Source organism: Stegodyphus dumicola, chromosome 2 (genome assembly GCF_044657685.1).
Source record: "Stegodyphus dumicola isolate Sdum_Otavi_A_Nest chromosome 2, ASM4465768v1".
Lineage (NCBI taxonomy): Eukaryota > Metazoa > Arthropoda > Arachnida > Araneae > Eresidae > Stegodyphus > Stegodyphus dumicola.
The window spans coordinates 168,962,819-168,990,451 of record NC_140769.1 but is presented as its reverse complement, the minus strand read 5'-3'; the positions used below and the strand labels follow the sequence as shown (position 1 = coordinate 168,990,451).

At 32.4% G+C, this 27,633-nt stretch overlaps 1 protein-coding gene across 1 annotated transcript in view; it reads right to left on the bottom strand.

The window, feature by feature from the left end:
• Window positions 1–27,633, bottom strand: part of LOC118189324 (serine/threonine-protein kinase BRSK2-like) — a 399,000-nt gene that overhangs the window by 85,830 nt on the left and 285,537 nt on the right. Inside the window, exon 3 of the mRNA XM_035359908.2 lies at window positions 699–784. Within this exon, the coding sequence (XP_035215799.1) occupies window positions 699–784 (86 nt within the window). The remainder of the gene's footprint in view (window positions 1–698; window positions 785–27,633) is intronic.

Here is a 27,633-nt window from a genome sequence, read left to right as displayed (position 1 = left end):
TCATACCAATGCCCCAAGATGCCTCAGTATTACGATATGTCACATGACGATCTTGCTTTATCAGTTCACCCACAGCATTTGTCTTGCACAACAACCGATTTTGCACGACCGTCACGGAATTCGTCCTGGAGCAAACATCGACCACGATTGAATTCGATATGCTAGTTTTTCACAGTGCTGTAGAATGGTGCTTTATCGCTGTATAAAGAATTAAGTTCATCAAAGCACTCTTGTCTTGATACTCAACGTCAAATATTGTGAGAAATAGTCGCATGAAAATGTTCACGAGTCAATTCCATTTTTTACGCGAGATGAATTTTTCAGTTTACTGTAAACAACATAAACCACGTTAAAATGACAAAACGTTCTGAAAACGTTATGGTTAAAAATATCAAAATTTCGATTGGAATCGTCTACGGTCGCCCAGAAACACTTACTGTTGCCAAGGCTAGAAATATAAATAGCAGACTTCGTTATATGTATACAAATGCATTTATATAAATAAAGGAAAGATTTAGTCCTTAACAAATATTTGTTAAAGATTTTGATATGTTTAAAAAGAGTCATAGGATATTAGATAAGAGAATTTTTTAAACGATTTTAGGGCTATAGGTTTTAAGAATATTTCATACAACAGGCATATGCACATACATGACTTGTACATATACTACTAATAATTAATACAAAAGAATACTTACAAGTACTTTTTGTTCTCATAAACATCGTATAAAGCTAAAACATGTGGATGCTCAATTAGTTTCATGATGGCGATTTCTCTTTCGACCTGAAACATAAGAAAAATAATATGAGCAGAAAATATTGTTTCAGAGCAAATTATAATTACTTCAGTTCAAAATAAAGCGTGAGTTTGCAATTATGCGAATGAGTATTTTATTATCATAGTAAGATATTTATAAGTATGTGGCACTGATCATACAAAGATTGTGTTACGAGTTTTGTATATAGATAGATGATTTTAGTGTAGTTATATGTGAAATTTCCCCCCCCCCTATGTATTGTAACGTGAAACAAATTTTAAGAGAAAGCTATGCCAGAAAAGTAAGAATACAGGGGCAAGTGCTTTTTAACATTGAGTAAATGTTATCTCGGTAATTTGGCGACTTATAGTGTCTTCAAATTTGGCAAGAAATCGCTAAAAGGTCGTCATATTTGGCGAGTTGTAGTTCCGAGTAGCAGAAAGTACTAGAAATATCTCGGCGGCCGGTTGAAAACTATAAAAGGTAGGAGAGAGAGCATCTGAGTTCAGTTGCTTAGTTATTAATGTTGCGAGTTGTAGTTCCGCGTGAACTGAAATAAATCCGAGTTAGCTTTTTTTAGATGCCCTTTGAATTGCGTTCTGTTTAACGTTTTTAATAGTTTGAAGTGTAACTACCGATTATACTTTGGGATACTGTGAACAGCAGTACGAATATTTCTGTGAAAAATTCTAAATATTTTTTTTGATAAAAATAAATTTTATTAATCTATTATCAGATTTGTGCAATCAATCTATTATGAACCCCTACGCACGTAACAATTGTATATGTATACTGAGTATATATCTGTATAGACTTTCTGAAATACAGGATAACTACGTTTGATATGAAAATAACCGATGTATCAAGTTACAAGTAACTAGAACGAGCTTTAAATGTTGAATTTCTGCATCTAACATTTGACTTTTTTTTCCTACATTTAAATTACACAATTTCATTCCTTCTTCCAATAGCATAAGCAATAAAAACATAGTTCTTTAATGAAGTGCAATAAACATAGATTAAATAATATAAGTCTATGGGAAATTTAACATTAACAACTCTATGTTTTACATTTCATTTACTAAATATGCTCAGTGTTAGCTATTGTGGGAAGGAAGCAAAAATATTTCAATCTTGATTTACAAGCATTTCATGCACTTTTAATTACAGAGAAAGATATTCTGAAAACAAAAATGTGCATAAATGTTTATATTATTCGTTTATAAATTAATTTATTTATACCTTCGTGAATTCTCGTTTATGTCTTTAACTGAGATTAGCAAAGTGCGGAAGGACTACGTTCTTGGTAAGAGGAATGTCGTTGTAAAGTTCATTTTAAGGTAAACTAACTTGGATTTCGTCACATGTGGAAACATGCACGAAAATAAATACACTGCTGGCTGCTCGCTGGGATTTGAATGAGGATCGGACTACCAGAATTTCGGCGGTCTAATTGGCACCTATATGAGTTCGATACTTATTTTATTTAAAAATAACGAATAAAAATCAATTCTTAAATTTAAAGACATGAAAGGATCAAACGTTACCCCATAATACGTAATTAAACACAACGCTCATTGTAATAAAACATATTTACGGAAAAAAAACCTCCATTTAGAAAACAGAATTTTAAATTTAGTTTCAAGCGATTTTTATTCGTAGTCTTTAAGAAATTATTAACTTATTTAAACAAGTTGTCAACATTTGAAATTTAAGTGTGACCGTAACTTAAATTTCATTTAACCTCCATTTAAAAAAAACCTCCATTTAGAAAACAGAATTTTAAATTTAGTTTCAAGCGATTTTTATTCGTAGTCTTTAAGAAATTATTAACTTATTTAAACAAGTTGTCAACATTTGAAATTTAAGTGTGACCGTAACTAAAATCACAGGCATGTATTTCTTAACAATGATGCACATTCTATAAAAGTTGCCGAAAACACCGATATCATTTTCTCAAAAAATTTAAACAAGGACTTGCAAAAATATTGCAAGATTAAAATAACGGTTGAAGGTAGATCACAGATCCACAGTTCCATTTCAAGAAGTAAATCAACTAAGTTAGGTTCCCTGTAATAATTTTGGTAAAATTACAAGTTTTCGTAAAAATGTAAAAAATCAATTTTAATACAAATCCACAGAAGATATAGAAAACTGTGTACTGTATGCAGGCTATGCAAAAATCCACTGTGCTATAATTTTAGATGCAGATTTTTGAGCTGTATTGTATGGAGGAAAAAAGTGGATATATCCGCATCACGCTAACCAGCGGGTTCTCTGATCTAAGTACAACTAGATCATCAGTCCCGATAGCGGTCGGAAAAGCCATCTCCCAAAACAGCAGCTTCTCAAAACACGCAAGCCTCACATCAAACAATCTCAGAATAAGACGCCGTGACTGGAACATTATACACAGATCACCGCACTATCATTGAACATCGTGGCTGTAAGACTTCTGTTGACCTAATCATGTACCTTGTTTTCATCATTCACTAAATTACACTCTCAAACAGAGTTTCGTTTCTCTTATCACGTCATAAACAGGAATTATTTCAGTTGATAATTGCACCAAATGCTAGTTATTAGTCTGTTCTTAAATATAAGTATCGAAAACGAAATACCAGTTTGGCCAATTCATTTCATATCGTAAATTAAACTCTTTTATATCGAACTCCTGATATCTGTATTCTCCGTAGTTTTTTCTTCTTTCATATTTTGCTTACCGAGTCGAGGCTTCTTTAGACTACCAATCCCGCACTCATCAATGCAACTTCTATTCTTACTATTCTTTTCTTTTTCTCTCCGTTTCCTTCCATTTTTAGTCCTCTTTAACGTCTTCTCTCTGTTTGATATATATTTCTTATTTAACTCATTGCCTTACTTGTTAATTAAAACGACTTATTAGGCAATAATGTTTCCCATGATCTTACATTGGTTGAAGAGTATGTCACATCACTTTTTCAAACCAATTGCAATAACGCAGCAATTTATTATTATACATCGTACTTTCTCTCTTTGCCACCAGACGAGAGAGAGATTAACTTATTTTTAACTCCTCTACAGCAGGAATCTACCGAATTTTGAACCTTCTACAATGAATTTGCTTTCTATGCATTTTAATTTTCTATAGGTTTAGATATCTCCTCAATCATGCTCAAAAGGATATTTTTTTTCAAACAACATCCATTCATTTTCACTGAACCTCCATGGTTCTGAAACTATTAGATCATTAGACCGACGGTATCATTATAACGAAGGAAGTATTTTTCTCTTATCATGTTATGAAGAACAGCAAGCGAAAAGGATTTTTTTATTTCGATATTTCTGCTTCTCTGTTTCCAGCCTCTGTCATAACAAAATAGTCTCTTACTTTTCATGACATAAAATGAACAGTTAGTATAATACCTGAAGTCAGATTGCTACATAATAACGTCAGCTTTCATGTCAAAGAAATGTGAATCTATAAAACTGTATGTTTCCATTTGCAGATATTGCAGATTTGTTTTTTTGACGTTCTTATTGATCAGATGAAAGTGATGTAAATCCTAGAACTGTGGGCATTTTTCAATTCACTTTTCGTATTACAGAAACAAATTTTAAAAAGACCTGCAGTGAATAATGAACACGAATTAGGAATTTATTTTCAGAATTTATTTAAATGATTTTTTTAAATTAAATTTTGTCACGTGATCACAGTTGCGTAGTCTGAAAGCTATCTTACTTGAATTATTTAATAAATTTTTAACACATATCTGTTTTAAGAGATATTTAGTGGCGAAATCTTCCTGAAAAGTTACTTGCATTTGAAGACAATGTTTTAGTAATGCAAGGCCTTTTTTAGATTGAGTTAGAGGACTTCCGCTTTTGAGTTACAGAACTTCATGATAAGTAAATCAAGAAAGTTTTATTAGCTTGACATGCTAGGGAGAAAGCTGTTAAAAAGGAAATGGATATTGTTACAATAATATGCTTTTGTGGTATATATAATAAAATAATACTACTCCTACATTAAAAGTTCATTTTTCTTGGAATGCTTGTTTTTCTTTCCAATTTTCAGATGTGGTTGCTTTAAAATAACAGAAATAAGCTCAAATTTTGTGAAACCTGATATATAATTTTACTTCGTAAATTATACTTCAGAACTTTCTTTTGAATTATTTTAAAATTTTTAAAATTAGTTACACAAAAGAATTATTCTGTTAGAAACTCATTTCCATATTTCAGTAAATATTATTTAAAAGTTAATGTACTCAAATCTAGCATCAAATATTATCACATTATTTATGCCAAGAACGTAGGGATAATCGTCTTATTTTAATGAATTACATAGTTACGCCATCTTCATTAAGCTTTATTCCTTCCTCATTAAGTCTAATTCTCATAAACTACCTCGAGCTATTTCTCAAAATGAGATATAGTGGATATCCTTAAATTACCTAGTCTTCTAAATTATGTTCTCTTTCCGTGTACAAGTCACATTTACTTACATATATTTATATGAATAAATATTATATGAATAAATATACAGGAAATTATTACATAAACTTCACCAGATTAGATGCAAATTTTAAAACTGGAATGGCATTTCATTTGCCAAGTAAGAACAAAACCTTTTGACTACTACAGATTTTTAACGAAAGCCATTAATAGTTGAGGGAAATTATGAAGCAGATGTGTTTAAATGCAGCATCATACAATTATGTAAACATAAATCTGTATAAAAATTTATAAGATAACTTATAAAAATGTTTTTGCCAAGAATTTTACTAGGATTATAAAAGAATATGTTTATCATTAAAATGCAAATGTATGACTCTCACAAGAGAGCAATTATAGGGTTAAAATTCTGCCAAGTTTGTCGCTATACATAACAGGTAACGTTGAAGTACGGCTTAAATTCCGCACTGATTTCTTGAAGGATAAATATATTTCCTCAATTTTATTATATCGCTGATTATAAAATGCAACCCTGAACTTTAGTACCGTTCTCAGTGGAAAGATAAAAATATAAAAAAAACAAAACAAAATGATCCTGGGAACATCAGCTAAATAAAGTAAATCACTAAGTTATATATTAATTATTTTTATTACAACAGAATCCAATTTACTGTCAAAGCATACATTTATCAGTACAATATTATTATTAATTTCGTTTTAAATCACTCAAACAAATCTATCAATTCCATTCATCATTGTTATTAACACCTATTTCACATTCAATATCTTCTTTTTCCAAGATTTTTTCATTTCCAAAAGATTTCCAAAAGAAAATTCCAAAGTAATACATTTTCCAAAAGAAAAACAACATTACAAACAAATGCATTTTCAAATATAATCTGCTTCGAAATAACAAACAAACCGTTAAAAAATGTTTTCGAATAGACAACACATGATGCCAGATAAAAGATTCTCAAGCAGTGCATCTCAAATAAAAGAGACGTTTGCAGTGCACATTAAGAAGTTACCTCATATGTTCGTACACGAATACATTTGGCTAAAATGGCAAATGGCATTTCGAAAACATGTCGTGATATTTATCTGCGGAACTGTGTTTAAGACTCAAATAAATTTATCTACATCATATACTCAAATGTCTTTCTTCTCCGGGGGGGGGGAGGGAATCTTTCTTTTGAATGTAAGGATAAAAAAGGTATTAGAAAAGAAAGGAGAAACATGGTGGAACAAATTCAACGGAAGAAAACCGTTATTGAGATCGAATCTGGCAACGGCAGTTTCAGCAGACAAAATTAGGAAACCTGTCAATCAAGAGGTTTTTTTAAGTCTTTTGGCTTTCTCCTAGTTCCTTCATATTCTTATGTTGTCATGGTTACCTCAAAGAGGGGCGTGAACTTAGAAGTGCGGGGTTCGTAAGCTCAAAGACAATACTCATGACTTTCGATTTTTGAAATATATTCATATATTGCTATTTCTGTTTCCCAAGAATGTTTAACGAGACTGTCAAAATCTGAATTGATTTACAATTCTGCTTGTAAGGACCCTTTGTAAATGCTTCTTTAATGATAACTTTATTCCTGAATTTGCAACCACGCATATTTAACATTCTTTCTGATATGGAAACATTATAGAAAACATTTTTACATTATTTCTTGGTTGAAACATTAAAAATGCAAGAATTTGAAATAAAAACTATCAAAATATATTACGATTACAAATTTTTTAAGTATTTAATAATTTTCTCATTAATTAAAAAGATAACGTCGATATTAGAAAAAGTATTTATCAGCTATTTATCTTGCGTGGTATTTAAGAAGTCACAGTGTTAAAGTCTTAAGCATCCTTTTTATGTTATTTTGTTTATTTTATATTTCATTATATCCACGTTTCGACGTTTTATCTTAATATCTCTATACTCATGCATTTCCTGTATTCTTACCTATGTTTGCTATAAGCCCATTAGAAAACCAAACAATGCTATACTAGGTATGTAGGTATGTAATACAAAACATTAAAAACGTCTTTTGTTAACTCCAGCAGTGATGCAAATTGTTCATAAACATTAATGTTTGGATTTATAATAAATTAAATATATTATATTTTTACATCAATTATATGTAATGAAAAATGTTTTTAAAGTTTTATTAAATCTGAAATACTATAAATTAAAGAACCTACGTCTAGACAAACAGCGAGTTAACAGATCTTACGTTTCTTGCAATATCAACTCTGCAAATTTAAGAGGAGGATATATAGACGATAATGTAATGCAACTAAATAAATGATCCAAATGTTTTGAACAAATAATGGTAAGAAAGTTTCTAACATCAAAATTGTATTTCATTGAAATATTTGAAAGATTATTATGAGGTAACTTCTTCGTATTCCATGTATGGATTTAAATTATGCTTTATATATATGAGGGGATGGCATAATTAAATTAATAGAATTGCTTCTTAATGAATTTTTCTTCAACAGCCTTACATACACTATCAGTAATATGATAATATTCATATTAATTTACATGAATATATATTAATTCAATAAATATATTTATTAGTTCAAATGGTTTAATTTAGTAATTTAAATGCGAATTTATCGGGCATTTATTAATAACTAGACAAAAGTTTTTAATCAAGTTAAATGTAATTCCTGTTTTTATTTAAAGGTCATTCGCAATTTTTTTTTCAATAGCAGATTGTGAACACAGTTACAATGTAACCCAGTCCATTAATCTACACAAGGCCAGATGTGGTGGCCTCTTTATTATGGAGGCACCTAATAGAAGGTCCACCATCGCCTTCTATGAAGGACGGACAGTTACAACCATGCCTTCTCCGGGATTCGAACCCAGGTTCTTCTGTATCGCAGTTAGCTTCTCTAACCATTATACCAACTGGGCGGCCATTTACAAATTAAATGCAGAATTAATTTAAATTACGATTAAAGTCAATTTTCATTCGGTTTTTGAGGTAATAATAGAACATTTTTGATAAAGAATTATATAACAATAATTATTTTAGTCGTTTTAAACGTTCTCAGAAAATGCCACGCGCATTACTCGAAATAAATAACTATATGCATGAAGATGCATCTAAATCTGTTGTGGTTTTTCTTAGTGAAATAAACTGTCAGTGCACAGACGTGTCTTGCGTAACTGAAGTATATATGAGGAAAGAGTAAAACGATTTTAGCCTCACACTGAAAAGTGTGTTTGAACTACAGCTTCTCCTTTTTATTTTTCTACGTAATCACTCCCCGTATGATTCCACTTATGCATTCTCTGCTGCAAGTTGTTTACAGTCATTTTACAGAATGATTTTAAGTCTCATACCCCTAAAGGTGTAGAAACATTAGGTTATTTCGAAGCAGGAGACATGAAAAATGAGCAATGCCCTCATCGGGACTCCAAACACGGACCTCTCGAATATGCGCCAAGCGTACTGACCACTACACCACGAAGGCATACTAAGAAAGCGAGAGAAATACCTTATGAACGACTGCTTTAATGACATTTTCTTCGGAGTTAAAATGGCGCTCTCGAAGGAAATTCTTGATGGCAAAGAACAGAAGAAAACATGACGGGGCCATGAACAAGTAATAAGTTTGCGTGGATGGAGAAGTAAAAGTAAAAGTAAAGTCGATCAAAGCAGCTTTTGAAAGCAGGTACATGTCTTGATGCAAGATGATTCCTTTTTCAGTTTCTCCTTCATACCATCTCTAAATTTATGCATCAGAACGGTATGTTACGTTATTCTGAATTGCCCGTTAGAGCAGGCTTTCGTTGCAAAATCATTCAAATTAACTCTTTCTTTTTTTCATAGTTTTCAAAATTCTCCATTTTTTATCTGGAAACCAGTTGAGTGGAAAGTTTGTGCATGACTTGATGGATGATGTGGCAGGTACTTTTGGTCAAGATCTTCAACATTCAGGCACTATTTTTATAGCCATTCGACGATCGTCCATGATCATATTCAACACAGTTTTGATGCTATCCTGTGTTGTTTGCTGTTACTGGACGTTCTTCTCGTGGTTCATTCAAAATGCTTTCGCATCCATGTTTAAAATCAGCGATCTCCCGTTTTACAGTTGTAAAAGAAGGAGCTACATTTTCCAACATCCGCAGAATGCCCTGATGACTTTATATTGAAGACGAAAGTACTGAATTAAGGCCTTATCAAACATTCTCTTTGCATCATCATTCATTTTCTACTTGAGAGAAGCAAAGAGGAAAACAATTCAGTTTCATGGCATTACATACAGTGAGTAACAAAGCTCCAGACTAACATTTTAAACGTTTTTAACTACCTTGACGTACTTCTTCCTTGTAAGGCTCCAAGCTTTTCTTCCTTCCTATGTAAAGCGTGGTCAATAAAATGCCTTATGCCTAATTATGTTTAATATTCCATACGTTTATAAAATAATCAAGTAGATTAACTACAAAATCATATAAATTAAAATGCATATGTTTCTGTCAAAAGCTACAAATTACAATTAAGTCAATTAGAATAACATCGAAAAAGTAAACTAAAGGAAAACAGTATTATTAAATAAGAATGTTTGTTTTCAAAAACTAACTTTTATGTAAAGTATCAATTTAATTTGAAAGACAGACCTGCTGAAATTGTCAATTTTAAATTTTATTCATATAATTTAATGACTTATATTGACCTTTAATCGGTTTCCTAATGTTAAAGATACAACCAAACTGATATCAGTAAAACTCACTATTGGTTTATATGGCAGTCTTTCTGACATCAGTTATTCTGTATTGAATGAAGCAGCAGAAGTATAAAACCGCTAAAATATTGTATTAGTATAATTAAAGCGATTTACTGGAACTCATGTTTTCTATTTATCTTATTCTCTTCGTTACTTAAGGTTATTCACCTTTGTAACCAATGAAGTTAATAGAATATGTATGCTTTGTTGACTTGTTTTAGCTTTTATATTTTTTATCGAAAATAATAATCAATATCAACGTAATATTTTGATTTCCAATTCATTAGTGAAAAGCAAAAGAGATTTTTATGTACATTACTTTTCTATGGCATGCTTCAGCACTTATGTGTAGGGGAAAGTATCTTAGAATGGATATTAATTATGTTCAAAACATATTTTGGCGTATTACATAATTATTGAAAGAAAAACTACAAATTATTTTCATTCTGCTTGAGAGAAAAAACGTCTAAAGATTTTCGTTTATAATATAAATATTTTATATTCCCGTTGATTAAAATATATACTGCAAGATACAGCAATCGTAAACAACATAATTTTTTTTTATAAGCTGAATCATGCAAGTTACAAAAGCAAAATATATTTCCAAATTTTAAGATAATATATTGAAATTTTAAGCGTATATTTGATAAAAAAAAACACAAAATTAAAAGTTTCTAGTTAATGAAACAGTTCTAAAGAGTTGCACTTGTCTCATGGAAAACGATATAACTAAATGAAATCTGATAGATATCGCAATAAATTGTTTCCGTTTTTTTATTTGTATATATAAACCCTTACCGAAAGCGCATTTGTGGTACGCGTTATGTTAAAATGTTACGAGTATAAGGTATTTCTCCTGCCTTCTTAACATGCATTCATGGTGTGGTGGTCTGCACGCTGAGCGCGTATTCCATAGGTCCGTGGTTCGATTCCTGGCGAAGGCTTTTTTCATTTTCATCACTCCTGCTCTAAAAAATACCTAACCACGAGTACCACAAAATCTCGTTCTGTAATACTTAACTTTTATTAACTTTAGTATAGTTCAGGTTAAGAAAGTATGTAAACGGTAGATGAAAGGTTTTCTGTTACTTCTTAATAAACTACGTGATGCAATTTTATTTTTAAATAGCCAGTATAAGGATTTAATGTTGTTATTGCTGTTGTTGTCGTGTCCATATTACACGGAAGAATGGTTATCAGAGCCTACTCCAAAGAGAGGTTGAACATCTATTTTCCACCCCAATTTTGAGGGAGAGCATCCCGGAGCGTGGTCTGGGGCCCTTCCACCAAACCACAAGAGAGGACTTTCAGCTCGCTGCGTACTTAGAGTGTCCCAATGTTGCACAGACACTATACATTTACAAATATAAATATTTTCTGCGTAATTTGAACCCGGGCTGTTCCGCACCGCAAAAGGCTGCCCTAACCACTATATCGTCTGGGCGACATATGCGTTCAATCTCCTTTACAAATCAGACAGTTTTTTCGCTTTCTTTAATAATTCATTTAGTATGTTAAAGATACTTTATCTTTTACATTTTTGCTGCATTCACCGTCATCTTGAGTTATAAGATTATTCAATTCTTCAACTATCATTTCCCGATAGTCATTCTGCATTAATTTCATAATTTATCCTTCTTCCATATCTGAAAATCCTTCACTTTCTATTGCTTTTGCAATACGAAGTGTGACACAAAAAAACGAGACTGGTTTAATAAATCATTGTATTTATAGCATCAGCTCTCCGTGACATTATTATCTTTAGTCTCCTTCAGCATTTACACACTCCTGCATTCGATGCTACCATTGCTGGTAACAATTCTGGAACGAGGTTTTTGGAAGGCTCTTCAGGAGTTTCTCCGTTTTTGCCTGAAACTCTTCAACTGAGGTTAAAAATCTTGCTTCTATTTAAGCAAGATTTTTAACTTAAGGAAATAAAAAAAATGTCGCCCGGAGCCAAATCAGGTGAATAAGGAGGATGCCCCATATCCCTTCACAGTATTGTGTTTGCTGGTTGAAGCTACTTGACAGATAGGGGCCGTGTGAGCGGGTACAATGTCCTGGTGCAACAGCCGTCCATCACTTCACAACTGTGGCCTTTTTCCATAACTTTTTTCACGATATCTTTTTAGTACTTAAGTGTAGTAGTGTTAGATTGACAGTCTGACTACTGGGAACCCACTCAATCATTACAATTCTATTAATGTCGAAGAAGGCAAATAACATTGCCTTGAATTTTGATTTTGACATGCGTGCTTTGTCCCTTCCCCCTGAGAAACCGTTTATGCCATTCAAACACACGTGCACGAGATAAAGTGTCATATCCATAAGTCCTAGTTTAACATTTGAAACATTTTCGTGGCTGATTTCTCAAGTTTCATAAGAAACTTGATGTTGATTCGCTGCTCAATTTTACGACATAATTTTCCGATAGAATGCAGTTGCACATGTTCACTCAATGGCGCAGTACTCCCAACTGGTGAGATCGGTTAAGTCGAAACTGCCCGCATGGATAGAGGAGGTGTGGGGAATGATGTCAGCAAAATAGTTGTTGCCAAATCCACTCTTTTTTCAAGCTACACAGTCTCGTTTTTTTCTGTGTGTCACACCTCGTATGTACGATTTTCTTGGTTTCGTTTTCAATTGAGAGAAATCCTTTCAAACTGTTGACAACTTTTGGCCAGAGCTGATGCCAACAAGCCTTCATTGTTGATGAATTCCCTTGTTCCCATACGAGTTTAATAATTTCTATGGAATTTCCTATGGTGGTTTGATAACAAAATGCTCTTAATGGGTCATGCATTCCTTCAAATAGTACTTTATTTGCAGAAATGTAAATTTGTCTGACATAATAAGCTTTGAATTTTTTTGTGATTCTTGATCCATTGGTTGGATTAAGGAAGTGGTGTTCGGAGAAAGGAATAAAACCTCTGCATTTTATTGCCTTGGTGTTTAAAGGCTTGAGTTATCATGTCCAGGAGCATTATCGAGAATTAGGAGAAATTTAAAGGTCAGATTAAAAGGTTTAATTTGTTCTAAGCAGTGTTTCACTTTTTTAATCAATGACTTTTTAAACCAGATTTTAAAGACTTTATCACAACGCAGGCAACCATTTGCAGCACACTGTGTATAGGTGAAATTCTCGCGTTAGCCAAATTAAATAAAAACAATCAAGATACCACGCAAATGCCAAATCGCGTTCTTCAAGTCCGTGTTCAGCAAAGACTTACTGTATGTATGTATGTATGTATGTATATTTGTGTGTGTGTTTATGTAATCAAATTTTTATTATACATATAAGCAAAACACTGCCTTCAGTTTCTTCGCTCAAATCCGCAAGTAAAGGAAAAGGACATATAAAAGATACTAAATAATTTTAATTACTTTTATTAAACAACTATAAATGTAACGGCGGCTGTCTACGTTACCGGCGATGTCAGAAGGTACAGACTGCAGCAAGGCCGGTACCTGGGCATACCCGTGGGTATATATAACGTATCGCCGGGCCTTTCTAACCACTGAGTTTTCGTCCCGAATTCGAGGCAGAAAATCTTGAGAGAGACGGTCGGAAAGTCTCCAGCCCTTCTTCCCTTACCATTAACTCTTCGAGAGGACCCTCGAGAGGACTTTCGGTTCACCATGTATATTGAATGTCTGCTTGCCACACGAGCACGCATTTTGAATGTCTCCTTGCTGTACGAGCACATGCCTTCTCTTTGGTTTAAACCCGGGCTTGTGAGTACTTCAGTTATCGTCACTAACTGGCTGAGAGGCCGGTCATGTGAACAAGAGGTGACCTAGATGTGCATTCAACAGCACCGCATAGCAGCGGGCCAGTTGGTGGACACGTATGATGATAACGAATGCAACCTAGCACCCACAAGAATGAACGGTGTACCACATACGAATAGGTTCATCATGATGTTGCAATCATAACTAGGATTCATTTCGAAAGGCGATGCGGTATTATTATGTCCAATACCATTGTTCGTTGCACTACTGTAGGTGAGTTTGTTACTCCTGCAGAGACAAGAAAAGTTGCAGCAATGATAATCGTGCTTATAGTTCATTGTCCGTCCGGGCACCTTCTGGCACACTAGCTACACTCCTGACTTAGGTTATGTGACATGGCTCCTGACTTAGGGTAGATGACATGGCTGTCATGCAAGGCTTGCAAGACGAGAATATATGCGCCATTTCATGCGTTAGTGACTTGAGACCGCTGTGATACTGCAACGCGTTCAGTATGGCGCTACTGGACTCATCCATTCCAAATTCACCTGACAGTCACGGGATCCCAACCAACATGAGCAGCATAAGAGACATAATACGACCTTTACAGAAACAACCGATGTTCAAATGTGATTTTCAAATTAGAAACCCATTGTGTAGTCTTCCCACTTATACACATTGTAGATAACGTTTATTATACCTGCTTTGTGCGCATATGCTGGAATGCTGATTATTTGCATGCAGTACCTGCTATGCGGTTACAGCCGCAAACATCGCAGACGAAAACGTCGCGGAGAAAACAACGCAAGGCGAGAACATCGTGCTACAAAACATCGTCGTCTAAAATAAAGCGGTTCAAAAACTTCGCAATTTAAAAACATCGTCGTCGAAAATATCATGGCAAAAAATAAAGTATCTACAAATCATCGCATGACGATAACATCGCAGACATGCTTTTTTCAGACATGCTTTAATAACTGTAAATGGATATTCCCATAATGATTCGTGAGCGCAAGATGGAAAGAAGGATAATTTTTACTTTCATATTTTTTATTAATTAATACATTTTTGCTGTGAAAATAAAAAGGAAACTTAAGTATAGAAAATTAATGCAACTTATAGCACTTAATAGAATTTTAAACCGACATAGTTAACTAACAAAGGCCATTAATAAATCATGTTTATAAAGTTTTTACTGGTAATTTTTCATGAAAAGTATAATCTATAAGTTGCATTTAATTTTCTATGCTTAAGTTTCCTTCTTACTTTTTCAGCAAAAATTTATTAGTTAATAAAAAAATGTGAAAGTAAAATGTATCCTTCTTTACACCTTGTGCTCACAAATCATTATGGGAATATCCATTTATAATTATTAAAACCTGAAAAAAAGCATGTCTGCGATGTTATCGTCATGCGATGATTTATAGATACTTTATTTTTTACCACGATATTTTCGGCGACGATGTTTTTAAACTGCGAAGTTTTTGAACCGCTTTATTTTCGACGACGATGTTTTATACCACGATGTTTTACAACTGCGATGTTTTCTCTTTGCGATGTTTTCTCCCACGATGTTTTGTAGCACGACGTTTTCGCCTTGCGTTGTTTTCTCCGCGACGTTTTCGTCCGCGATGTTATCGGCGGACACCTGCTATGCAAATTCTATGTTTGTTGCATGTAGCCTTCATGATGTAGCAATTTCAATGGATAGCAGTGTATATGTCAATGAGATATAATATTTTCCTCATCCGAATCAGTCAAGTAAGAAATATTGACCCTGGTAAAATTAAAATTAGGCGATATATTCCTAATTAAAATTTCAGGACCGTTCAAGAATTTCTAACGACAGCTACACATCTTAAGTTTTCGATACGAATTTAAAAAAAATAACCTCTACCGTCAACAAAAGATAATAATTTCAGATTTCAATCTGTGCAATTGCTGAATTTCAGAATTTTTTTTCTAAAGAAATCAAGTGTTTTTCCGAATCTAAAATTATTTTGGTCTTTTTTATTCCTCTAGTGAAAGGAGTTCATATCATATAATTCTTGATATTATTTTTATACCTAATTTTGAATAATATCAGGCTGAACTTACTTTTGAGATACATTTAGTGAGAAAATGAATAGCTACAGATTAGAGTATTTTTATAAGAGAAGAAATTTGAAAACTTAATTTTCCCATATTATTGTTAAAATTATTACATAACTGAAAGCTTCTGAAAACCTATATTTTAGTTCCTTTTTTAAAAATACACCCACAGTTTTAAAGTTCATTGTTGAAGAAAAATTTAATGGCTCACAGTTTTGAAATGCCCTATAAAATTTCAATTGTAATTTTTATACACACTGAATTTAAAAACTTATGTTTAGAGATTTAGCTAATTATTTTTCGCATTCAACAAACTGCGTTCACTATACCAGAAGAGAAACACGCTAATGTGACAATCAAAATCGTAAAAAACAACCTTGTATTTAGCGTAGGTATAATGAAACAATCGATTTCGTGGGCAGATAAAGGTCCCTCCTCATCAAGAGAAAGAAATACATAGAAAGAAGAAAATAGGAGAAGGAGTCACAGAAACACGTGGTCCTTATCAGCACTACACGTGGTTAAAACTAGATTTTTAATCAGAGTTGCACTGGCCGCCTACTTTTACTGAGCCAGGCTATCTTATCAAGCATAAAACAAGTAAGCAGCTGCTATGATTCTACAAGTAAGTAGCTGCTATGATTTAGACTAACGAATTCATATATACGAGCACTAACACTTCTAGTTATGTACTCGGACAAACTATAGTATATTTTCTCATCCTTTCCGCATGCCTTCGTAGTGTAATTAGAAGCTTACTCGACGCGTATTCTAAAGAACCAGGCTTCGAGTCCCGGCTAGGACATTGCACATTTTTCATCTCTCCTGCTTCAGAAAACATCATGATTCTACAAGTGGCGCCTAAACTGAAAGGTCGTGAACGATAATTCGTCACCACCAGGATTTGGCGATTGAGTTAGAAGGAGGAGTATATAAAGTATTTTCTCCCTCCTTTCCGCATGCCTTCGACATGCAATTGGAAGTATACTCGATTCGAGATTCGATAGTATTCGAGATGTTCAGGGTTCGAGTCCCGTTGAGAGCTCTGCACATTTTTCACCTCTGCTGCTTCAGAGAAGCCTAATCACTCTAGACCACTACACATTTCACAGTACCTTATAGTGGAACAAGCTACATTTCTCCAAGCTGAGGAAGAACAAATTTCCCATTAAGAGAAATTAAGTAGTAAAAATTGCAACTTGAAATCTGCAACTCCGATGTTATTTCACTTAATGAATATCTCCTGTTATTCTACTTAATGTTTAAATAAGCATTTGACACTGGAAATATTCGGACAAATTGAAAAGTATAAAAGTCTAAATTTTTTTCATCATTACTAATTTCTAAAGCAATAATTATGTATACATGTTTGAGCAGTTAACTAACAAATAAGTCAGTAAAAGTATATTCGAAAAGTCAAAGTTAAAATTAGTTAATGTGCTTGTTTCATTTAAAAAGAACTCAAGAAGTGAAAAGCATTTTTATTCCGCCAAATGTACTAAAAGACTCCATCTTTAATTTAACTTGACATTTATTAAACTTAAAAACTTTCTCCTTGAATACTTATTCTAAAACAGGAATTTTTCCTTTAATTAATCAAGGCAGAAAGCAATGTATTTCTGCCATCTGATATTTTAATTTATTCGAGAAAGGAAACTTTTTCGCAAACAAATGTATAACAAAACTATGACTAAATCATTCACACTCTTTTTTTGTCGTTAAAACAAATCATGGGAGAACAAAAAAACACAAACACTTTGATTAGAAAACGGAAGAGAGAGATAATGAAAAATTCAATCTATTTCTTTGTTAAGACTAAGATGACATGAGAGTTATTTAATTTTTTCAGTCCACATTCATTTGAAAAGGAAGTATTTCATTCAATTATCAGAAAATTATTTGAAGGAGCAAAGGGAAAAGATAGTGCATTAAGCTAAATAAGTCTTAATGATTTCATTTGTGTTTAAATTGAAATCTGTGTTTGTTTCTCATGGATTAGCATATCTGAACATTGGGAACATTTCATACATTAAACTGTAATTCAAATAAATTTTTATATTATACTTTTTAATTATTACACAAATTAACTCTTATACTACATACTTATTATAATAACTTTTATACATTAAATACCTAAATAATTTTTTTAAATATTAGACGCCGTCGTACCTCCGATGTTTTGCATTTTGCATTAAATAAAAAGGCATTTTCACGTCAACTGTAATTTTCGTAATTTTATGCAATTTCTCGTAACTTCTGGGTTTGAAATACTGCATTAAAAATACCACCTCCTTGGTTCTCGACATTCCAGTTTAACTGTAAAATTGTTTCGTCACAAATCTAGAGCAGTCAACTGCTCGCAATTTCGCTTTCTGATATATATTTTAATCATTATCTGTTTCTGATATATATTTTAATCATATTTATCTGTTTCGATGGTAAAACCATCGAAATCCTGGGAAAATTTGAAAATGTAATGCTGATTTTTTATGTTTGACTTCTAAATTAATAATTTAGTTGTATATTTTTCAGCATAGGCCATATTGTATAGGTTTGTCTTACATCTGTTTTAAGATTTAATTTTTTTTAAATGTTTTCCTAAAATTTTTTCTTGTTTTAATTTCAATTTTGTTCTTTAGTTCAATTTGAATTTAACTTATAGGCACGTCGGGAAAAGGAACGGAGCTATTGAGACATAGTTAGAATAAGATAAATTAAGTTAATAATTTCATTATGAATTACCGCTTTCAGTCTCAATTGTTAAGTTCGACTAAGCGTGCCTATGCCACTAGCTAAATTTTTTCGCTCGATATGTTTGTCTGAAACCTCGAACTGAGCTAATTGAACTTTGTTTGCAATTTTTGTGTGTTATTTCTTTGTCTCTAAAATGTCTTTAATTTTTAAGCGTGCACAATATGATGTAGTTGTTTAGGTTTTTAATTTTTTTTTCTAATTTCCAATTTTGTTTTTGTAGTAGTTCAAGTAGGTTTTTTTTTTTTTCGCGTAAACCTTAACTGCTTTATTTTATTAAAATTGTTTTAACTTGGTGTTACATGCATACTTTGGAATTGCTGTATCAAATACTTTAAAGCTTTAGCTAATCTTAACTGTCCTCTTCTTTGCAACTTATATATAGTATATATATATATATACACCTTGACCTTTTTGGATCGACAGCAATCATTTAGCGTACTGGTGTTTAATTTCATTGACTTTGAATAGCTAATATGAATATCCGTTTTGCTGTTTCTAAATGTTTTACATAATAGGAAATATTTCCATAAACTTTAAAAAAGAACGCAAATATTTATAGTATTTTATCGCGTAAACAGAAAAAAAGAAACATTAAATTTTCATGTGGTATTTAAATTTGGTATCAATGTTCTAGTTAACGTATCTCTTTAAACTTGCAATTTTCACAGAATATGTGTCATACGCGTATCTCTAAAACTGAGCAAGGAAAACTATAATATTCAATTAAATATCGTTTACCTTGTTTAACATATCGACGCTGATTTTAGAAACTCATACTTTTGCTTCACATACGTGTGGTGTTGCGTGGCCCCAACTTGCCCGCAACCGTAGTAGTGACTGCCATGAACTGAAAATTACACAAACTCTTAAGAAGGGTTTAACTCCATTTTTATTCCACTTTAGAAGTTACAGATGCGTTCACTTGACGCTCACAAACTACGCCGACCCGGCGGTTAACTAAAAATCGAAAAGTACAACTCAAAATAAATAATCAGGATGAATAAATAACAAGGTCACTACCTACGAGGCTCTATAAACGTGACTAACTTAACCGCGTTCTAAGATACAGCTGAGATTTCAGCAAATTTTCTGAATAAGAAGTTGAAAGATTGAACTAACTGCCGAAGTAGGCTCACAGGCTGAAACGCGCGGTTCTTAATTTTCTACCTAGCAACCTCCACGCTCGTGAATCAAGAAAGCACACCTACAAACTCGTTTCCCTTCTATTTAACTCAAAAATACGTCCGCTAAAAATTTGAATACTTTGCGCGTTCTACTAAAATTTACATAGTCTGGCATTGGCAATTCCAGGAGAAAGTAAAGGCTTGACAGGAAAGATAGCTTAAAATAAATATAAACCCTACATACGAATTAAATTTCGAAGAAAATTATGAATGTTTGCTATCATTTGAGTATTCATTGTATAACATTTTTATGCCTATGAGTATATACTGTGTAATTAAAGTCCTTATGAAAAGTAAATAACATAATTTTATCTGCTGGAGAAGAAATAATGTGTAACTTAATTTTGAAAGATAATTTTTTATACGGTTAGATTTAGATAGTTAATTTAATTAATAAAATTAATATATTTTTCTATACGGTTAGATAGTTATAATTTGGTTAGATTTAAAATCGTAAATTTTTGGCCAATCAAACGAGGGGCCAAATATCCGAAATTTAAATTTAAAGTTTACAACTCTTCAGCCAGCTTGGTATTTTATAAAACTGACGCAGTAACGTCATAACCTTGAAACATTTTTCCCTACCAATCCGAAGGAAGAAGCCCTTTTGTTACACACTGTGGCATATGTTATATATATATTATATGTAGAAAATAGCCCAATGAATTTTCTTATATTCTTGCTCAAAAAAAGAAAATGAAAAGTTCTTTTCAATCTGTGAAAAGTTCAAAATTTTGTAACAGATACAGTTTTAAATGTTGAAATTTTAATATTATAAACTGTCCAAAATAATCAAGCGATTTTCAAACATTCGGAAAAAAAGACGCTAAAACTTTGCCGCAATTTTCATTTAAAAGATTTCTTTCTGTTCTTCCCGATGATTCAAATGATAAATTCCTGAAAATTCTTCATTCAATATGCTTTCAAGTTCTAACATATATTATACTTTGCCCTCCTCCCTAAGACACAACGCGTAATCATTAAACAGCGGCTTGTTTCAAAAATTACGTTAACTTTGTTTATATTAGGATGAGGAAGAAGACTTCTTAAAACTTACGAATCCAAGGATTTTAAATGTATTAAATTTGGAAAAATGAATTCCTTCAAGAACTTCAAGAACTCCTTCAAGAACTATTTTTACCTCTTTCTAAAGTGTATTATTAACTTAAAGTAAGCAAAGAGTTTTATAATTACCATATGTAAAATTAAATCAAATTCATGAATAATTTAAACCAGCATTTTTATAGATATCGCGAAATGCAGAGATGGCTCTATGTAGCAATATTCCCCCCTTCATTTTTAAGTACACATTTGATATTGTTTCTTTAGAAAGTACGTATTTTATTAATATTAGCAAGCCCCTGTTCTCTAATGCAGTGATTTCAAACTTGCAACCCTAAAACAATGTTATACGGCTTGCGAACATATTTCAAATGTATAACTGTTGCAATAATTTCACGATTCTAACATTTTGAAGTCTAAGTTTATATTATTTTCAATACCATTAAATAAGAATGTAAATAAAAGAACTTAATGTATATAAATTGAGATAATTAATTTGAGTGTGATATAAATCTTATTCAAACATTCCGAAACACATATTTGGTTTAATTTTGTTTTTAGTTGTCACAAATTAAGAGAGCTCAGTTACGAATTCTTGCGCTAAGACTAATGCCTTTGTTTTGGAATACATTTAAACTCGAACATTTCTGCTCAGTTAAAAATTAATAATAAATAAATAAATAAAATATGAAACAAAATAATAATTTTTAAAAATCTTATAAGGTATTTCTCCCATCTTCATAGCATGCCTCCATGGTGTAATGGTCAGCACGCTCGGCGTGTATTCAAAAAGTCTGAGGTTCGAGTCCCGACGAGAGCGTTGCTCATTTATCATGTCTCCTGCTTCGAAATAACCTAATGTTTCTACAGTGGCACCCGAACTAAAAAAGGTGGTGGATGATAGTTCTCCACCACCAGGATTTGCCCTTAAATAAGGATGAAGTACATAAGTTATTTCTCCCACCTTTTTAGTACGCCTTCGTGGTGTAATGGTTCGCTCGGAGCGTATTCATTGGGTTCGAGATTCGTGTCCCGATGAAGGTATTGCACATTTGTCAACTCTCCTGCTTCAAAAAAAAAAAAAAATCCTAATGTCTCCAGTCGGAAAGCTCTTAGTTTTTACACTATGCCCAAAGTGTGTTTAACGGTTTGATTTCAGGAAGAAAAGAAATGCATTTATTTTCTTCCTGAAATCTAACATTATAATATTGTAAAATTTAATTTTTCCTTTGCGATACTAATACTCTTTATGTACGTTTTGAAGAATACTTAGAAAGAGGAATTTTTAATTTATTAAAATACATTTTATTTCGTTGATAAAAATTTTCATTTCGCTACAGAAAAGTTCTGGTTCGCCAGCTGTTTTTATATCGGGCATTTGACCCGCATGCAAATTGAGTTTGATGCACTGCTCTAACGAATCGAATGAGAAAACGCATGATACTCGTCGCTACGAGGAGGCAATTACCAATGTTAATGCTCGTGATATTGATGTACAGGGATCAACAAGGAAAGCTGTGACTATTATGAAAAATTATATTTATGATAAATGGAGGGAGAAGTGGAAAAGGTCTGATCAAAATAAAGGTTATATGAAATTTGTTAAACTTAAAAAAGGTTTATGTTATTCTGATATTGACGTTAACCAAATCATTACAGGTCATGGCCGTTTTCCTTCCTATTTAAAAAGGTTTAAATTACAAGAGTCTGACCTCTGTGATATCTGTAAAGAACCGGGCACTCCGGAGCATTATGTGGAAACATGTAAATATTTTACTGATATCAGGAACGAGTTTAAGAAAAATGATGTTCTTAATATATATGATATTTTAAATTATTTTAAAAGACTGAAAAAAATTGCCAAAATGATGGAGAAGATTAATCATGATAAGCTTGCAATAGGGATTTTAATTTTAATTTTGTTTTTTAGTTATGTTCTTTATGTCTGTTTGTTGAAGGTGTTGTTTCTAGCTTGCTCTGGCGCAGCCCGCAAAAAGACCATAGGAGGACTTAAAGTCTGCCAGGAGGGTCGGGCTGCGTCCCTCATATCATATCATATCATATCATGCTCGTCGCTACGGAATGAATTTCATGGGAATGAGAATGGAAAATTACGAAGTAGAGAACAAACCTAACTTTAAAGTTATATATATGCATTCTGAGAGTACATGGTAAGATGGTAAGATGAAATGAAATTAAATAATAAAAAAATAATATTCAGTAAAGATTAGACAAAGTTGGATCAATTATTAACCCAAAGGACGTTAGTCCAGAAGGTCTATTAATTTCGTTTTGACATTTTGTGTCGATTCACTTTCTGCGTTGATTCACTTTCCAAGCTGTTGCCACCAACTATTACACTCCTGTATTATACTTAAAGAAATCAAATAATGAAAAATCTACATTAATATATGCATGTATATAATATATGTATGTATGTATGCGATCAAATTTTGAATAACGTAATCCTCCAGTGAATATGGGCATCTGGAAGCCCTAATTTGGAATTTGTTTTATTATCTGTTTCATATTTTGTCAGACATTAAAGAATTCTTGATTAAGAAACTCAACGATTTTAAAGCAAGGAATGGCAAGACTGTATGAAAAAAAAAACAGTTTTATCTCCAGCGCGCGAGACTGTGTATCGGAAATTCTAAAGATGTGATCATTTTAAAATTATTTTGGAATATTGCTATTGAACTAAATTTTATGGTTTAAGTGCTAAGAACATAATATTTAATAAATATATGTAGCACACAAAAGCCGCCCAGTCGGTATAGTGTACCCCAGTCGGTATAGGGAAGCTGACTGCGATGCCGAAGGGCCTGGGTTCGAATCCCGAAGAAGGCATGGTTGCAACCGTCCGTCCCTTCTCACCTATTACGTGCCTCCAAAATAAAGAGACCACCACTTCTGTCCTTGTACAGATTAATTGACTGGGTTACATTTGTAATTGTTCATAATCTGCCATTGCAAAAAAAAAAAAATGTAGCACACAAAACGTTGCAAAAACGGCCCTTTGGGCGTTATGTAAAATCTGAAAGCTTTTAATTTTTGTTTCTTTCATAAATTTTTTTATTATTTTATTTTATTGTATAATTCAAACTTTTCATAATGAGTTGCTAAATGAACAAAATAAATCAACTCATGAAATTAATCACACACTTTACTGTACACAATGTTTCAGGTAAAAGCATTGTTAAACCTTGCTAAATACTGTTGAACATAGTTAAATATTGATAAAAATTGATCAGCGAAGTGCGTCCGCGCCCACGCACACATCATTTTCTCTTCGCTTTCTCTAATATATGATATTCTTTTCACTTTTTTGGCTTCGAGGTACCAGTTTATCATTTATTTATTTATTTTTATTAGTCCTCGACATATCTGTATTTATTTCATGTAATATATAAAATAACTTAGTTGCAATACTGACGGATGAAAAGAACAGAAAGCAACTTTTGGCGAGTGATGACCATGCGCGAAATGAGAGCCTTTTATCTTTTATGCGTTCTAGCGCATAGCAATTTCTTTGTGTGTTACTATTCGACAAAGTATAAAATCTTTAATTTATCTTTCAAATTTTATACGTTTGTTATTCATTAATAAAATATTTCTAGCTATGCTCACAATAAAAAATATTTGTGTTCCAATTTTAGCGGTAATTAAAGAAAACTTACTTAAATAACTGCAGTTGAATGAAACAATCAGATGATGGCAAGGTTCACTTTCGTTAAAAATATCATGAATATCACTTAAAACTAAGAGACGTTTTGTTTCTGATGATACAACTTCCCATCATCTTGTAAAATAATTTTAATTTATACAATAATATTCAATTATTTATACAATAATAATATATTTGACTCTCTGAAGTCAAATATTTTGACTTCAGAGAGAAGTTTTTATTACAAACACCTTTATTTCTCGTAGTTCCGATTCTTATCTTCAGAATGACAGATTATGAAATATTTGGCCACCTCTGTGAAGTTAAATTAATCATGGTTTCTTCTTCAATGTTCAAATCTGTCATAAATATAGTTTTACCAATTATTATAAATAGACTTTTTTTTAGATTAGCACGGTCTAACATTTGTTACAATCTAGGGTTTAATGAACCTTTAATTAAATTTGTGAATTTTCCGAAATATTTGGTGAGATGTTAAAATTCGCAGTATTTTAATTTTTTTTATACTTTATCAGCGGCTACGCGTCCAGCCTTTGTCTGGCTTTTAAATGTACCGGGAAAATGCCAAAACGGAACACCAAACATTAAATTTTAAACTGTGGCAGAATTTTAGTCTGCAGAACAACTTCATAAAACAAACCCACAAATTTTAATAAAATGTATTACATATAACAAAATTACAATGAAATAAGCAGTGTCCCTTAATACAAATATTAATTATCCTAATAAATAAATTAACCAAATTCCCGTTGCCTTCTCTCAACGAACGTCCAATATCCAAGAAAAACATTAAATTTAAAAACTCCACAGAATTATCGCCCTCATTTTTGCGAGTGGCAACAGTGCTGATTTTCAACAGTCAGCAGTCCAGTATACAACTGATTGAAAAACTGTCTCCAAAACCACATTTCTAAAAGAATGAGACTATTAAAAATGATGCGATAAAATCGAAAAGATAAAATAAAAATATCTGATTTGAATTTTGAAAAAATCGCTTCGAGGTTCACTGCTCTTGTTTTAGATGCACCTATATCAAATTTCGTAGCCCTGGTCTATTAGCTTACGCGCATCACGAACGTAAAGCACACAGACTATTTCTTTTATTATATGCAGAGATTAAATTTAATTAACTTCACCATTATTTATGATTTTTATTCAAATTACATTATACATTAATTTTAAGCGTTAAAGAAATTCCTTCAACTAAAAAATGGCGAATGTGTTTTATTCGCGTTCTTTATCATATTTTAACAATCTGCGCGGGAGTTTTGACCATTTTTAATTTTGAAACGCTATTGTATAAAGTTTTATTAATGAATGTTAAAAACTTTATCTTCGACATCATTGTTGTTATATGACGAATAACCACACCGAAGCGCTGTTGGATATCTTGATCAATGTGCTACACATTATACCATAAGAAATCACGAGGAGGAAAAAAAAATTATTTCCTCACGTTTTCTCTGTGAGACGACATCTTAATAAGAGAATATAAGGCTTTCAATCGCCCAATTTCAGTTCAGTGACGAATTAGAATCCACATTCTTGACTTTTAGGTGCATGTATTATAGAGTTCTAACTGTACAGAGAGGGTTCTCAACCAGGAAGGGAATTTCATAGTTTCAGCGGGGGGGGGGCGTTCAAACTTTTATTTATCTACTAAGTATAATCTTTTTAAATTTAACAGAAGACATCACTTGTGCTTCCAGACAACATAGTACCACTTGTGCATATTTAAATTAACTGAAGTTGAAATTCAAAGACAAGTGAAGTAATCGGAGACTACACAAAATGATCTATTTAAAATCTGGCTCAAATATTTTAACGGAGCGTTTTAACATCGGCTAAATAATTAAAGTTGAAGTACCTTTTGGACAGGACTATAAGCGAGGCTGTCAAATGCTCTAACTCTAAAACATTAAAAATCCTCACTTTAAATATTCAAACAACTAATTTGCTGTCTGATGAGGAAGAAAGAAGTTGCAATAAAGATTTAAAGCATAGTAATTAGTTAATTAACATAAAATCCTTACTGTATAATGGTTTCTTTTGACGCGCTCTTAGAATCTGAACCTTTGAACTCTTTGACCAATATGTTATTCTTTTTATCATTAGAGAAAAAAGAAAGAATTCCTTAATTTTAGAAACTTTCCATCCTATGAAAATCCTGAGGTAGGCCGCAAATTACGAACTCAAGATTTTAATATAAAGTAATTCCAATAGTCTTATTTTTCTAAATCTCAATAATGAAAATTAGTGCATATATTGTGTTTATTTTTTGGTTTTCTGGAGGATCACAGCTTTTGAAAATCAGCAAAAATAAACCTAAACAAGCCTGGGACATTCATTTTTTGTCCCTCTTAGGTAAAAAAAATATTTATGCTTTTTTATCAGATAGTAACACCTGGAGAAATTTTGAAATAATTCTCGAAATAAACTCTTGTACTTTGCTGAATTAACCCTTTGCACACTATGAAAGAATGAGACGTAATCTTTTCAGTTTTCACTAATTTGAAATCTCTTCATTAATGTTTCTTCATTTTTCTAACAATTTTATATATCTTAATAAGACGACATCTTAATATTTCTCCAGAATAAAGGGAAAATTCGAAATACTTCAAAGTAAAACAACCGTACGAAAAGATTATATTTATCGTGGTAGTATCCGAGTGTTATTGACTTGTAGTACGCCAGCAGTTTCTTCCTTTTTAGCCAACGCATAAAATATACTGCTGGTCATTAAAATTCCTACATCATGAAGGCGACATGCAACAAACATCAAATTTGCATAAAACATATTGAAAGCTGTGATATGCGAATGATTAGCATTCTAAGTCATGAGCCACAACAGATATGAGTTACGCAATCTATGTTCTGTAGCAGGATGTCACAGACCCCGGGCTACTAAAGCCTGAAAACCTAGTAATGATATCCTCTCGGCTTTGTGGAATAAGTACAGCCACGTCACATACTCTGATGAGTTAGGAACTTGGCTTCTGTGTAGGGCGACAAGTGTCCACACTGCGATAACGTTGGTAGCTTCACAGATTGTCAGCACGGAGATCATTGTTACGGCTTAATTTGGCGCTGCAACAGATGCAGACGAGCTTATAGTAGTCCGAAGAACGGTTACGATGGACATAACAGTGGCACAATATAGTCTTTTTTTCCGACGGATCCTGGTTCT